A 15,499-nucleotide genomic window follows, 5' to 3' on the forward strand; every position below is an offset into this window, starting at 1 on the left:
AAACTTAGGCAAACATTATATCTTGTAAATCCAGAAGTCAGAACATTTGTGTTGTGAATAATCACTGATCTCCGTATTTTTTGTAAACCTACGGATTAATTTGAAATGTTCCTCTTTAATATCTAGTTGTTGCGTTGTAAATCAGTTTCTCGAGACAGGAACATCAGATATAACTTTCATGGGTCGCGATCGAGAGCTAAAGTGATTAGCTTTCAGTCTATACCCCCTTTCATTTTTCTTTTACAGTCCCTTTTAGTCGATAAAACTAAGCATTATCTCTTAAATAGGTATTTACTTATAGTTTTCTGTGCTGTCATCCAAGCTCTAAGACTGAACGTTTTTGAAATTTTCAAATAGAGTTTTGTAACAAACTACATTAGTCTAAAGTTAAAAATTGTTTTTTATCCGTTTTTAACCATCTTTGGCTTTCAGGAGACTTTCTAAAAATGTGAAAACCAAAAACCCTAATGAACATTAATGTTAAAAAACGAACGAAAACACTTTTCTATAAGTTTTACCGTCCAAAAATAATCTAATTTTCATAAACACCCTCGAAACTGCTTTTCATAATCTTCAGTCAAAATTTGAAGAGAAAATACAATGCATGTCAAAAATTTATTATTATTAATCTTACATAAATACAAATTTACTATAAAGTAAATTTTGATAAATAAGTTTTCTTATTTAATTTCGTATAAACTATAAAAAATGATTGAAAAATATTTTTACAGTTTGGGTTTAATATTAAATAACCCTGATAGCTAGAAGTAACAGATATTGTTAAGTGTTATTTTGTTTACTAAAACGTAATATAGATAGAAATGTTGAAATATGATGCCAAGTATCTTGGTAGACTTTTAATCTTAATTTTTTTTTTGATTGTTAGATTTGAAAAATATATAAGTACGAAACTTCACTGAAATTCTAATTTTAATTTTAATTCGGTTTAACCCTTTTGCACTAAGGGGTCATTGTTGGCTTTAGCCTGGGAAGCCGAGAGATTCTTGAGAAGATAAATAACAGAAAATCTTTAAGATCCGCAATTGTTTGACCAAGATTTTAAAAAAAATGTAATCAAAATATATGTCTTTAGTCTATAGAACTAGAACAGGCTCTAGACAAATCAAATTTTTGTGTTTCAATACAGAAGGTGAAAAGTAAAAAATGACTTTCCTGTATTTGTGGACAACAACATGCATGTCTTATACCTCAGTGTTAAAAGGGTTACATTTATTTGTCGTCGTATTTATCAATACAATGAACACTATTTTCTTTTTCAATTTTGATTTCTACAAAGCTGTGAAACCGCAGAAACAAATCAAATCAAAAAGTTGTGAATTAACAGACTTTTTTGTTTACTTCTAAACTTGCAATTTGAAAAATGCTTGTTATCGTTCAAAGCATTATTAATAAAAAATCGTCTTCAATGGTATGGTCGTCGACCACTGTAGAAAACATGAAAAAATATGAATATACATTATACAAATACTGACAAACTGAATGCAAAATATTTTTGATGGTATTATATTCTTTAAATCTATCTTCTTTCAGCTTCCATTCATTTTCAATTATAAAACTGTTCTGTTCTCAACTTATTGGGTATACTCTGGTAGATATCCTTGGCAAGCTTTCTAAAATATGAAATCACGTTTAATTCTGACTATTCACGTTGCCACAAACTAATATTTCGTAATCCTTATAACTTTGTAATCTGATATAATATATATATGTAGATAAAATAGGTATAGGGATTGGAAAATCAGAGTTTGTGGCAACATTGAATTCCTTTCACTAGAAAGTGATCATTCATTTAGCGTACTGTCCCGGGTTGAAGCGGTCTGTAATTGTACTCAGCGTGCTCTAACTGGTTAAAAATTGGCCTGGTACTGGAAATGTATTGTACTCAGCTAGCTCTAACTGGTTAAAAGTCGGCATGGTACTTGAACTGTATTGTACTCAGCTAGCTCTAACTGGTTAAAAGTTGGTCTGGTACTTGAACTGTATTGTACTTAGCTAGCTCTAACTGGTTAAAAGTCGGTCTGGTACTTGAACTATATTGTACTCAGCTACCTCTAACTGGTTAAAAGTCGGCCTGGTACTTGAACTGTATTATACTCAGCTTGCTCTAACTGGTTAAAAGTCGGCCTGGTACTTGAACTGTAATGTACTCAGCTAGCTCTAACTGGTTAAAAGTCGGTCTGGTACTTGAACTGTAATGTACTCAGCTTGCTCTAACTGGTTAAAAGTCGGCCTGGTACTTGAACTGTAATGTACTCAGCTTGCTCTAACTGGTTAAAAGTCGGTCTGGTACTTGAACTAAACCGGTGTTTACAGCTTGGTATTTTTTCATGGCCCTTTAATCATCATGTGACATAAACGATTTACAACTCCATGTAATTAACTTCGCAAATTTTATTTTTAATATTTTTAGTTTAATAATAAATTAAATTCCATTTTTTAACTGAAGTTAAACGCATTATGCTGCTAAAAATGTTATTTTTTTTAAAGAAGCCAAGAGGAACTACAATCTAGGCGGAAATCTTTATCAAATCGCACAAAAAAATTAGAAATTATAAAGAGCAAGAAAGAAAAGTTAATGGTAAATCTTTTATTTTTTTCTTCATAAAGTTCAATAATTAATGTTTGTTTTTCCTCAAGTTTAGACAAAGTTGTTGAAACTTGTTTACTCTGAGTTTTAATAAACGTATACAAAAATCTTCATGAAAAACAGCATGAAGTATCAGTCAAAAAAAAAGATTTAACCAAGTATTTTTTGATACTATATTTTTTTTTTAAGTCCTTAGAGAAACCTTTTCGCAGCAAAATTTTATTAAAAATCTCTGGTTTTGCTTGTTAGCAGGCGTGAGTAGAATAAACATCCTTTTAATCACTATTGCTTTAAAGTAAAACAAATAAAAGTTGATAGTATAGAGTGCTAGGGCAAAAAATCTAGATGAGGACGTCAAATGTCCCCTTACATTTTGTTTTGAACTTATTACTTATAATTTTCCACTCCCTCACAAAATTCTTGTTTAATCTTGTATAACCTTTGGTCCTGTCAAGTTAATTTTCCACTCCCTCTCAAAAGTCTTGCTTTATCTTGCATAATCTTTGGTCCTGTCAAGTTAATTTTCCATTCCCTCTCAAAAGTCTTGTTTTATCTTTTATAATCTTTGGTCCTGTCGAGCTAATTTTCCACTCCCTCTCAAAAGTCTTGTGTTATCTTTTATAATCTTTGGTCCTGTCAAGTTAATTTTCCACTCCCTCACAAAAGTCTTGTTTTATCTTGCATAATCTTTGGTCCTGTCAAGTTAATTTTCCACTCCCTCTAAAAAGTCTTGTGTTATTTTGTATAATCTTTGGTCCTGTCAAGTTAATTTTCCACTCCCACTCAAAAGTCTTGTTTTATCTTGTATAATCTTTGGTCCTGTCAAGTTAATTTTTTCAAACATAAAAACAATTACCAATATTTACTGAATGTGTAAATAAAACCATTTTTCTTACAAACACATTGAAACTGTAAGAAGACAACATTTAAAGGAAAAATGAAAGGGGGTATAGGATAAAACCTGAGAATCTCATTCGAAAAGATAACTATAAGACATCTATCTGATGTTCTTGTCTCGAGAAATTGATATAAAACTGTATCAAAGGAATTGAGTCTTTGTCACAAACTATAAATTTCTAATCTCTGTATCTTTGTAATCCAATGCCGTAGACCTTAGATATTTCAAACTATGAATTCTGTTAAATGAAAAATCCTACGTTTGAAAAATCAAAGGTTTACACCATCAGGTGGAACGAATATAGGTATTAGAAAATCAGAGTCTGTTACAAAGACTCAATTCCTTTGTACGAAAATTCATATATATATATTTATGCAATTTTGTATAAAAGTTGTAAAATAAAACAGATCATATTCCACAAATACGAAACCAATCTGAATATCGTCATCCCACAGAAACCGAAGAATCTCAGATTTGCTCATGTTATATTCATTTAATTTGTATTTTGCATTTTAATAGATATAATTGATAATATTAATAAATATAGTCCGTATTACGTCACCATAAGTTCAGGAAATTGCAGTGCAGTATAATGGTCGCCTGATTTCAGTCTGTATCACGTGACCAGTAAACTGCACTCTTATTAGTGGAAGTTCTTGTGACGTAATACGGTCTTTTAAATAATATTATTAATTATACCTATCAAAAATACTAAATGAAAATTTAAAAATCATAATGGGAGCAAACCTGAGATGCTCAGGTTTCTGTGGGATATAATCGTTTTCAGATTGTTTGCGTATTTGCTGAATATAATCTGTTTAAACCTAATACTTTTATACAAAATTTCATATATAAATATAGATTTTGGTATAATTTTGACACACTTTTATATCAGATACTTGTCTTATATGTATCGTTCAACGCCTGAGATTCTCAGGTTTTATCCTATACCCCCTTTCAGTTTTCCTTTGCAGTCCCTTTAATTAATTCTAAATTTATTTGATTTTACTATAAATTAGCTTTACCAGTGGCTTTAAAACCATGTTATTAAGCAAAATAGATCCACAACACTGCACAATTGCCGCGTTTCATGTTTGTTGGAATATATTTAAAATCATAAGTCGAGTCAAACATCATCTTCTGGTTTCCCAGGTTTCTTGGACCCTGTGTACCAAATAAAAGATAATTCAGATAGCAATACAAAAGATAAACATTAACCTGTAAGTTTTACTGAGCGTGGATAAATCACTGTTAGCATCTGAAAAATTCAGCACATATTTTCAAATGAAATTTGATATTAAATGCATTTTATTATTAAACTTTAAAATATTGAAATATTAAAATTTAATTTTGTTCCTCGCTATAGCTCGGGACACTATTAAAACAAAGGCTTGAATATAGAGAAAATTTCTGTTCAAAAACTTTATAACACTGCGACCCAAAATAACAGTGAATTGTAAATGGTTTTTTTATTTTGTTTATAGTTTATCTTCTCAAAGAATCTTTTTTGTCACGTCAAAGTGGGTAAATGCTTAAAAATTGACATTGATAGGAATTCTAGTTATTGTCTCAAAATTTCAAAAACGCCACATGAGCTGTAATGCGGTAATTGTTTCAAAATAGGGATATGTTCGAAAATAAAAACAAAAATCATCAAAAACTAATTCTCATACCTTATTATTGTTTAAAGTCGACATTTTTTGTTTTAATAAAGAATTTTAGCCATTATTGAAAAATGTATGGTGTAGTTATGTTCAAATTGGCTGGGATTTAAAGATATATATGGTTGAAAAAGATAACTATACAGATTTCGCCCATTTCTAAACCTCAGTGTAATAATGGGCCAAGTATTAATTTTGGAACTAATTTCCCCTGTATTTCTTAAATTTGAAGTGTTCACTTCAGGTTCTGATGTTAAAATACAAATAAAGTTTAAAGGGAAAAAACATTGTATTCTAATTCTCTTCTCCTGGTGGTTCAAGTCGATGAACGCCGCTGCACCTTTATTTCTAAGATACAGGGCTACCCACATAGAATGATACTTTGGACTTTATTAAATGTGTAAGGCATATAATTTAGCCCTGGTATTTTCATATTTGACGAATTTCAAGTCGTATTTACAGTCTCATCCTTTGTGGATATCTAGTTAAATTGATGTTTCTATCCCAACCATATTTACTAGAGATGTCAACGATAGTGTAACGTAACGTGAAATGTACGTTTTTGTACGTTACGTTACAATAATGTGTAACGTTTGGATATATTCTATATAACGTGAACGTTAAACGTTAACGTTATAGTAGCTCATACCTAACGTTAACGTTAAACGTTAACGTTAGAGGAACACACCCCCAACGTTAGCGTTTTGTGGAAATGTAACGTTATTTTTCTAATATCTACAACTTTNTTCTAATGAGTTCCTACCTATGCATCTGGTCAAAATAATCCAAAGGGAGAGACATCTCCTGTTGTCTATTCCTCTATTCATAAATAAACTTAGGGATTCAAATCAAGAAAAGGATTAAAATCAGAAAGGGATTTAACTTAAGAGAGGGGTTCAACTCAAGAGTGGGATTCAACTCATGAGAGGAATTCAACTCAAGAGTGGGATTCAACTCAAGAGTGGGATTCAACTCAAGAGAGGAATTAAACTCAAGAGTGGGATTCAACTCTAGAGAAAGGAATTTAAATTGAGAAAATTATGGTAAAAGACTCAACAAAGGGATTTAACTTGATAAAGGAATTAAACTCAAGAAAAGGATTGAATTCAAGAGAAGGATTTAAATTGAGAGAGGTTATAAACTCAAAAAAAGGATTTAACTCAAGAGAAGGATTCAACTCAAGAGTTGAAGAGAGGGATTAAACTCAAGGGAAGAATTCGACTCATTCGAGTGCAATTTAACTCAAGAGAGGCATTCAACTCAAACCCGGATCTGGCCAGCTTTGTGTAATTTGTATGGATTAATATAATAATTAAAGTAAAAGTAAGGATTCAAAAATGTATCTTAAGAGACAATTACATTCTGTTAGTTATATAGTAATATAATGGTGTGCTTAAATAATCATCACCCTTCAGTCACCACACGGTCAAGGGTAGAAGCCCCTAAAATTAGCTACAGAACCCAGGGTAATATAATTAGTTTATCTAAGTTCCTTTCTGACTCGTTGGAATGCAACTTCAGGTGATGTTTTCAGGTAGATAATAACATCAACATCAATATCAAACTCTATATTGTTTTTCATCAGCTGGTGCCTGAAATGTTACGTAACAGTTTTCTAGTATACCTACCAGCTGTCTAGTATACTTAACAGCTGTCTAGTATACCTACCAGTTTTCTAGTATACCTACATGATGTCTATTGTACCTACCAGCTGTCTAGAGTACCTTTCAGCTGTCTAATATACGTCAGCTCTCTAGTTTACCTACCAGCTGTCTAGTTTACCTACCAGCTGTCTAGTTTGCCTACCAGATGTCTAGTATACCTACCAGCTGTCTAGTTTACCTACCAGCTGTCTAGAAGATTCACTTCTCCAATTGAAAGAACTGTCCTCAGCTGTTCTACAAAGCAATAGCGACAACTCTAAAAAAGGGTAAAAACAGTGTGAATATTTTGAATGTTGCAAATTTGAATTTGAAAAAAATATTAAGATAAGGACTCATAATCTATCCAACTAAAAGTTTACAAATTTTGTGAAGAGGAATTTTCTTGTTTCTGAATCTGAATACAACCGTAAGCAATCAAATCATAAACAAACAAATTCTTTAATCGATAGCACACGAAAATCCTATGGATTACAACTTTCTCACTAAGTATCACTATACTAAATTAAAAATCATTTAAAAAGGTGATTTCAAGTTTGTTACTCAATTCCCACTTACTTGCAGACTCCGTTCCATAACCTTGACTGCTGGAGTTAGTTTCCCCTTCTGTCTTCTATCCCTGATATGATGATCAAGCATTGAACGCTGGACTAGTGATTCAAACGCCATCCCCCATCTTATAAACATTATAAATGCATTTGTATTATATTTTCCTATTTATTTTTCAAGGGCCTGTCATTGTAATTTCAAGTGAAATTCAATTTAACCCATTAGTGACGAGACCAGTAACTATTAGTAAAGTTGTTTTAGAAGGATCTTGTCAAAACAAAACTTGATTGTACTCATGAAAAAATGATATTCAATTAAATTTTAGATTTTTTTTGTACAGGGTGACCTGTAAAACATGAAAATCTAAAAAACTTTGGAATTCATAATTATTTAATTATCTTCAAAACTTTACTTTTCATGTTTTAGTTATTTAGATCTTTAAAAGAAAATTACAAAAATATCTTTAAATTTTTTCTAGCCAAAAAATTGACAATTTTATATATTCAAAACTAAATTACAGGGTGTTCTTTTGGGTTTTTTCCGAATTCAAAATCTTGTTTTTTTGGGTTTTTTTAAAATTGAAAATAAAATAAAAAACCCAATTTTGATGTTACGTCAAATATAAAATATGTTTTGAAAACAGGAAATCCTAAGGAAAGCGCAGGAAAAGACAAGACAGCATTTAGTTTAAGAAAAAAGGCACTTTAAAACCTCACCCGGTCAAAATTGACCTTCTCGTCACTAATGGTTTGAATTAAAAACAGCTCACTTCAAATCTGTATTTGATAAAAATGTGAGCGATATCTTCGTTTCTGATAATGTCTTCCATTAATTCAAAAGAAATCAGAAACAAAGATATTCAATTTTCTAGGATTAAAACATAATTATCAAATTGAATCTTGTTCAGACAAAAGTACCGTTGTAAATCTAACTTCCCACTCTATTAATGATATGTATTGAAAATTACGCCTTTGGTTTAAGAATAACAAAAATAAACAAAAGGATGGTTCCAATTTATTACATTTTTCAATAAGGAACAGTGTTAAAGTATCATTTTCTTTTTTCAATTTCATTTAACTTCATTCTTCATTCTGACTGCAGAGTCAAGCTTCTTTTCCATTAGATATTAATCTCATAAGTTCATGAAAAACTAGACTATGACGTTTTAAGATTTAAAACTTAGTTTACCTCTCCCTATTCATTGAATTCAGTCTCTGATAAGCTACTTAGAATTTTAATACCTTTTATATACTAGACTTTATACCTTTTATAGTCCTGATATACTAGACTTTATACCTTTTATAGTCCTGATATACTAGACTTTATACCTTTTATAGTCCTAATAAACTAGACGTTACTCCTTTTATAGTCCTGATAAACTAGACCATACCTTTTAGAGTCCTGATAAACTATAAACTTTATACCTTTTAGAGTCCTGATAAACTATAAACTTTATACCTTTTATAGTCCTGATATACTAGACCTTATTCCTTTTATAGTCCTGATATACTAGACTTTATTCCTTTTATGGTCCTGATAAACTATAAACTTTATACCTTTTAGAGTCCTGATAAACTATAAACTTTATACCTTTTAGAGTCCTGATATATATACTAGACTTTATTCCTTTTAGAGTCCTGATAAAATAGACTTTATACCTTTTATAGTCCTGATAAACTATAAACTTTATACCTTTTATAGTCCTGATAAACTAGACTTTATTCCTTTTATGGTCCTGATAAACTAGACTTTATACCTTTTAGAATCCTGATAAACTAGGCTTTATACCTTTTAGAGTCCTGATAAACTAGGCTTTATACCTTTTAGAATCCTGATAAACTAGACTTTATACCTTTTAGAGTCCTGATAAACTAGACTTTATACCTTTAAGAATCCTTAAAATTTAGACTTTATACCTTTTAGAGTCCTGATAAACTAGTCTGTATACCTTTTAGAGTCCTGATAAATTAGACATTATACCTTTTAAAGTCCTAATAATCTAGACTTTATACCTTTTAGAATCCTGATAATTTAGACTTTATACCTTTTAGAGTCCTGATAAACTAGGCTTTATACCTTTTAGAGTTCTGATAAACTAGACGTTATACCTTTTAGAGTCCAAATAAACTAGTCTGTATACCTTTTAGAGCCCTGATAAACTAGGCTTTATACCTTTTATAGTCCTGATAAACTAGACGTTATACCAATTAGAGTCAAAATAAACTAGTCTGTATACCTTTTAGAGTCCTGATAAACTAGTCTGTATACCTTTTAGAGTCCTGATAAACTAGACTTCATACCATTTAGAATCCTGATAATTTAGACTTTATACCTTTTAGAGTTCTGATAAACTAGGCTTTATACCTTTTATAGTCCTAATAAAATAGACTTTAAACCTTTTAGAGTCCTGATAAACTAGGCTTTATACCTTTTAGAGTCCTGATAAACTAGTCTGTATACCTTTTAGAGTCCTGATAAACTAGACTTTATACCTTTTAGAATTCTGATAATTTAGGCTTTATACCTTTTAGAGTCCTGATAAACTAGACGTTATACCTTTTAGAGTCCTGATAAACTAGTCTGTATACCTTTTAGAATCCTGATAAACTAGACTTTTTACCTTTTAGAGTCTTAATAAACTAGTCTGTATACCTTTTAGAGCCCTGATAAAACAGACTTAATAACTTTTAGAGTCCTGTAAACAAGACGTTATACCTTTAAAAATCCTAATAAACTCGTCTTTATACCTTTTATAGTCCTAATAAAATAGACTTTATACCTTTTAGAGTCCTGATATACTAGACTTTATACCTTTTAGAGTCCTGAAAATTTAGGCTTTATACCGTTTAGAGTCCTGATAAACTAGACGTTATACCTTTTAGAGTCCTGATAAACTAGTCTGTATACCTTTTAGAGTCCTGATAAACTAGGCTTTATACCTTTTAGAGTCCTGATAAACTAGACTTTATACCTTTTAGAGTCCTGATAAACTAGACCGAGAAAATCTGTTCCGTTCAGGTTTGTCCACATTTCCACAGGCTAAACAAAATACAAGATTTATGTTAGCGTATATCTTTTTTAAAATATTTTCTAAGAAGCCATTCACAACGATACCTAATAATCCTTTGCAATTAAGACCGATGGTATGGTTTTAAATTTTTTTGTCATATGAGAAAAGATGTCCGCATAATTGGCATAATTTAAAAAAATTTAAATACATTTGTTTTACATTCTTTCTTGAATGCCATTAATTAATAGCTTTAAGTGTCATCACTCCGTAAAGATCCGGTAGACTGAAGCTGCCGATGTAATTTAGATAGAGTATCATTTCATCTAATCCGTGCCAGGCCATAAAATGATATCGTAATTTCTAGTGACTCTTATTTAAAATGTTACATGTGCAAATTATGTGGTCGTTGTAATCTTTTAAAGAGAAATCATCAATATTTTAGATAATCAAACATGAATCTCTTTATTTTCTTGCTCACACAAAAATTAAATGTGTACCGTTGTGAATCGTGCATGTATTTTTTCTCAAATAAAAAGTCATTTGAAATTACGCCGACAGTCCTTTTAACTGTTTGTTTGTGAGAACCCTACCTCTTTGTACACCGATATATCCGGGTAATCAGTAAAGTACTGCAGAAGAGTTGATTTTCCAGATCCAACATTCCCCTCAACAGATATTGTAAACGGTCTACCAGATACCCTAGAGTACAGATTATACAGATATATCATTTCTCTCAATAGATATTGTAAACTGTCTACCAGATACTCTAGAGTACAGATTATACATATATATCATTTCTCTCAACAGATATTGTAAACTGTCTACCAGATACTTTAGAGTACAGATTATACAGATATATCATTTCTCTCAACAGATATTGTAAACGGTCTACCAGATACTCTAGAGTACAGATTATACAGATATATCATTTCTCTCAACAGATATTGTAAACGGTCTACCAGATACCCTAGAGTACAGATTATACAGATATATCATTTCCCTCAACAGATATTGTAAACGGTCTACCAGATACCATAGAGTACAGATTATACAGATTTATAATTTCCCTCATCAGATATTGTAAACTGTCTACCAGATACTCTAGAGTACAGATTATACAGATATATTATTTCCCTCAACAAATATTGTAAACGGTCTACCAGATACCCTAGAGTACAGATTATACAGATATATTATTTCCCTCAACAGATATTGTAAACGGTCTACCAGATACCATAGAGTACAGATTATACAGATATCATTTCCCTCAACAGATATTGTAAACGGTCTACCAGATACCCTAGAGTACAGATTATATAGATATATCATTTCCCTCAACAGATATTGTAAACGGTCTACCAGATACCATAGAGTACAGATTATACAGATATATCATTTCCCTCAACAGATATTGTAAACGGTCTACCAGATACTCTAGAGTACAGATTATACAGATATATCATTTCCCTCAACAGATATTGTAAACTGTCTACCAGATACCCTAGAGTACAGACTATAGAGTTTTCGTCACATTTTTCGTCGTCGTCGCAAATATGCGCCGTAAGAACGTCTCATATGATTCCTAAAAAATTCCACAATACTACATTCTCAGTTAAACTACCACATATTGCCGGTCACTCCCTTTCAAGGCTACCATTGTGAATCGTGCATTTTCATCTTTGAAAGTACGTTTGCACCGTCCTGTTAAATGTTTGAATATAATATCTGGAGGATAAATATTGCCTCCCAACCTGTTAATGATATTATCTGTAGGATAAATATTGCCTCCCAACCTGTTAATGATATTATCTGTAGGATAAATATTGCCTCCCAACCTGTTAATGATATTATCTGCACTAGGAAAGTATTCAGGATTCCAAAGTTCTAATCCCGGCTGAGCGCTGAGAGGATCAACCTGGATATTCCGGCGGGACGTGTCAAGGATACTTTTCTCCGGGTACCCTAGAGAACTCCACAAACTCTGATCCATCAAATCTATTGAAATATATTATAAGAATTATATTAGAAATGATTAAATAATGTATCCTAGATTCCACCTTAAAGCATGTTAGGTGACCCTCAATACAAAGATGGCAATGATCGATTCAAAAGGGTACTCTTGAAACCTTTACCTAATCAATAGTGTGAAAAATTTTGTCGTTTTTCTTTATTGGATAGTGTTTATAATGCCTATAAGGCTGCCGTAAATAAACCGGGCATCACTATCTTTGTATTTAGGGTTACTTGAGATTACGCTTACAGTCCCTTTAAGTAGGTAAAGTATTACGTCAATAGAGAAGAATGTTATTTCAACTATTTTGATCCAGATCAATTTTGTAAGTGCACCCTGTCATAAACAAACAAATTAATCAAAACAATTAAAGAAAAACATACTTTAGTATAGACAAAAATAAAGTTCTTGCACTTTAATTAAATACAAAGGATTTTTGTTGTTAATTGACTGGACCAAAAAGCCATTGAACCATCAAACACAGACTGCACAAAAAATCTATAACATGAATACATTGCAACTATAAATACATAGACTGTACAAATAAAACATTGAACCATACTCAACTTTTTCTAGCCGTTTTGTTAACGGTTATGTCCAACCCTTAAAAAATAAAAATTTCAGGTAGCCGTTAATTTTAAAGACACGAATGGAACGTTTGTTTCGGTAACAGCATTTACTGTTTTTTTTAAATAACCGTTAATGGAAACTTTTCAACAATCATTAACGGATCCAATCGTTAACGGTCTATTACATTAATAACTGCCAAAAGTAGGGGGAAAAAATTTGTTATTTTGTTATAGGTTAAAGACATCGTTAACGGTGCAGCCATTAACGGTCTATTTTAGTATAAACGACGCAAAGTGGCGAAACAAATTGTTAACGGCGCAGCAGTTAACTGTAACAGTCTATTAAAATATTGATGGCACGAAGCACCGAAGAAAAATTGTCAATGGTTATGAAATTTTTAACCCTGCGGTCTTTTGTAGTATTAAGGGCGTTAACGGTTTGTCAAGTCGTTTACGGCACTATATAGCAGTTGAACTTTATTTATCCTTGAGTAGTATCTAGATATCCAAATCAACAATATTTTTCCTATTCTAAGGAGAACCCAGATTCTTTCACGGCTCCTCTGGTCAAACTCCAAGTACAAAGGTAACGCAACCTATTCTCAGGGCTATAAAATTGTGATCACAGAAGACGACATTAAAAACAGTAAAATGTGTACAACACTTTTTTTACAAGTTTAATGCAATTTAAAGAAGAAAAAACGAAATTTGTTTTAATCCGTTCCGTTTTCGTTTTCAACCGTAATTGTTCTTTTCAACGGCTAATCCGTTTCGCGAACTTGAAAACCTCCATTCCGTTAACGGAACTTTGACCAGCCCTACTTGTATTAAGTATTGTCGTAAGCTTTTGAAATATCTAGCATATCTAGTAAAACTGAAATGGAATTTAAAGAATTTGAGCCGCGGTTTAAATTGACCAAACCCCGGTCTAAATTCAGCGCTGGCTTAAATCTTGAAACATTTGATACAATTTTAAGTAGAACCAACCATATTTAAACCGCGGCTTAAATTTGAACCGCCGCTCAAATTCTTTAAATTCGGCCACAGATTTATCATTATTAAGTGCACTGAAAATATAGTTTAAAAGTTTAATGATTGCTTAGTGATTAATGTTTAGTGATTACGTCATGACAAAAACCCAAATTGATATATTTAAAAAAAAAATCCGTTTTGTTTAGAAATGGGAAAATTCTTTTAGGTAGAATTATTCCCAATTTTTAATTTACAATCGGACGAAAATTAGATAAAGGCACTCCAATTTTAAAATTTATCCTTTTAAAACTTTTCTTGGATGACGTTTTTAATGAACTTTCAAACAAAAATACAGACTATTTAAATATAACTTTAAACCGTAAAAATAGAGTCTATAAAAAAATGCAGTTTAAAAAAATTTATTTTCTAAAAAGTAAAAGCATTAAGCATCAAATTTGAAATCCAGTATGATGTTGATCGTAATCATTTCTTGGGTGTTTTTTTTCATGAACTTAAAATAAAACCAAGACTGAAAAAATGAAGCATATATTTTTAAAACTAAATACTGTAAAAACTTTACCTATTATTTTGAGCTCTGGAGCCCCCAACAACCCTCCAACCAGACTACCCACACAAATTATCTGAATATTTGGTCAAATTAGAAAGAATGTAAAGAATTTTGTTGAGGTAGCACAAAGGTGCAATTGAACATTTACATTTATAGACTTACATCCCACTAATCTATTTATAAATTTAGCTTTTTTGTCTGTCTGTTTGTATCCAATAAACGTCAAACGGCTGAACCGATCGGGCCCAAAATTGTTGTAGCAACTCATATGACCCGATGGAAGGTTTATTGAAAGGGTAAAAGTGAAAAGTTTTCCCTAAAATTTTTTAGTTTTTTTTTGGAAATCTATCAGTGTTTACAGATACATATTAAGCAAAATTTTCTTAAAAATTTATAAAAATATATTTTTGTTTGTTTTTGAACTTAATGCAATAATTTAACTTTACCTTTATTAGCAACATTTTACAGTGGACTCTCAGGTTTTCACAGTGGTTTAAAACTTTCCTTTGTATTCACAGCAATCTGCCCTCTTCCATTCAAATATCAAAAATATTGAAATGATTAGAATATGTAGGATTAGATCATTTCAATCTATTCTGAAAGTTGAAATTCTGTTGATTAAATAGTATTGATTAAAGATAAAAACATTAAATAGAAAGTATTCTAAGAGAGAAAATATCTATACATGAACACATATAAAATATATATTAACTTATAAAAATTAAACTTGAAAAAAAATTTTAATTAATTCTTTTAAAATAATTTCTTTATCTTTTAATTTTTCTAGAAATGCCATTACATTTGGTCATTAAAAATTAAATTTTGTTTATATGAAATGTAAAAACTTTCCAATGTCTAGATTATGAACATCGATGTATCTGAGTCTAGGTACATGTAAAGTATACATATGAGGCATAATTTACAATTTTGATTAGCTCTTTACCCTTATCATATAAATCTCAAGAAGTTACTAATGGTCGATCCCCCCCCCC

General features: G+C 31.0%; 1 protein-coding gene across 1 annotated transcript; it reads right to left on the reverse strand.

Moving 5' to 3' along the window:
* Positions 1 to 868: 868 nt before the first annotated feature.
* LOC111718376 (deoxynucleoside kinase) lies at positions 869 to 15,105 on the reverse strand. The gene is made up of 11 exons (XM_023493949.1): positions 14,954 to 15,105; positions 14,520 to 14,580; positions 12,223 to 12,382; positions 10,978 to 11,086; positions 10,349 to 10,416; positions 7,387 to 7,504; positions 7,014 to 7,087; positions 6,660 to 6,759; positions 5,931 to 5,986; positions 4,725 to 4,764; positions 869 to 1,631 (listed from the first exon to the last, which is right to left on the reverse strand). Exons 1-10 carry the CDS (start codon positions 14,966 to 14,968, stop codon positions 4,758 to 4,760), a joined length of 768 nt encoding a protein of 255 aa, XP_023349717.1. The 5' UTR covers positions 14,969 to 15,105; the 3' UTR covers positions 869 to 1,631; positions 4,725 to 4,757.
* Between the last annotated feature and the right edge of the window lie 394 nt (positions 15,106 to 15,499).

This window comes from Eurytemora carolleeae, unplaced genomic scaffold (assembly GCF_000591075.1).
Source record: "Eurytemora carolleeae unplaced genomic scaffold, Eaff_2.0 scaffold106, whole genome shotgun sequence".
In the NCBI taxonomy this organism is placed as follows: Eukaryota; Metazoa; Arthropoda; class Copepoda; order Calanoida; family Temoridae; genus Eurytemora; species Eurytemora carolleeae.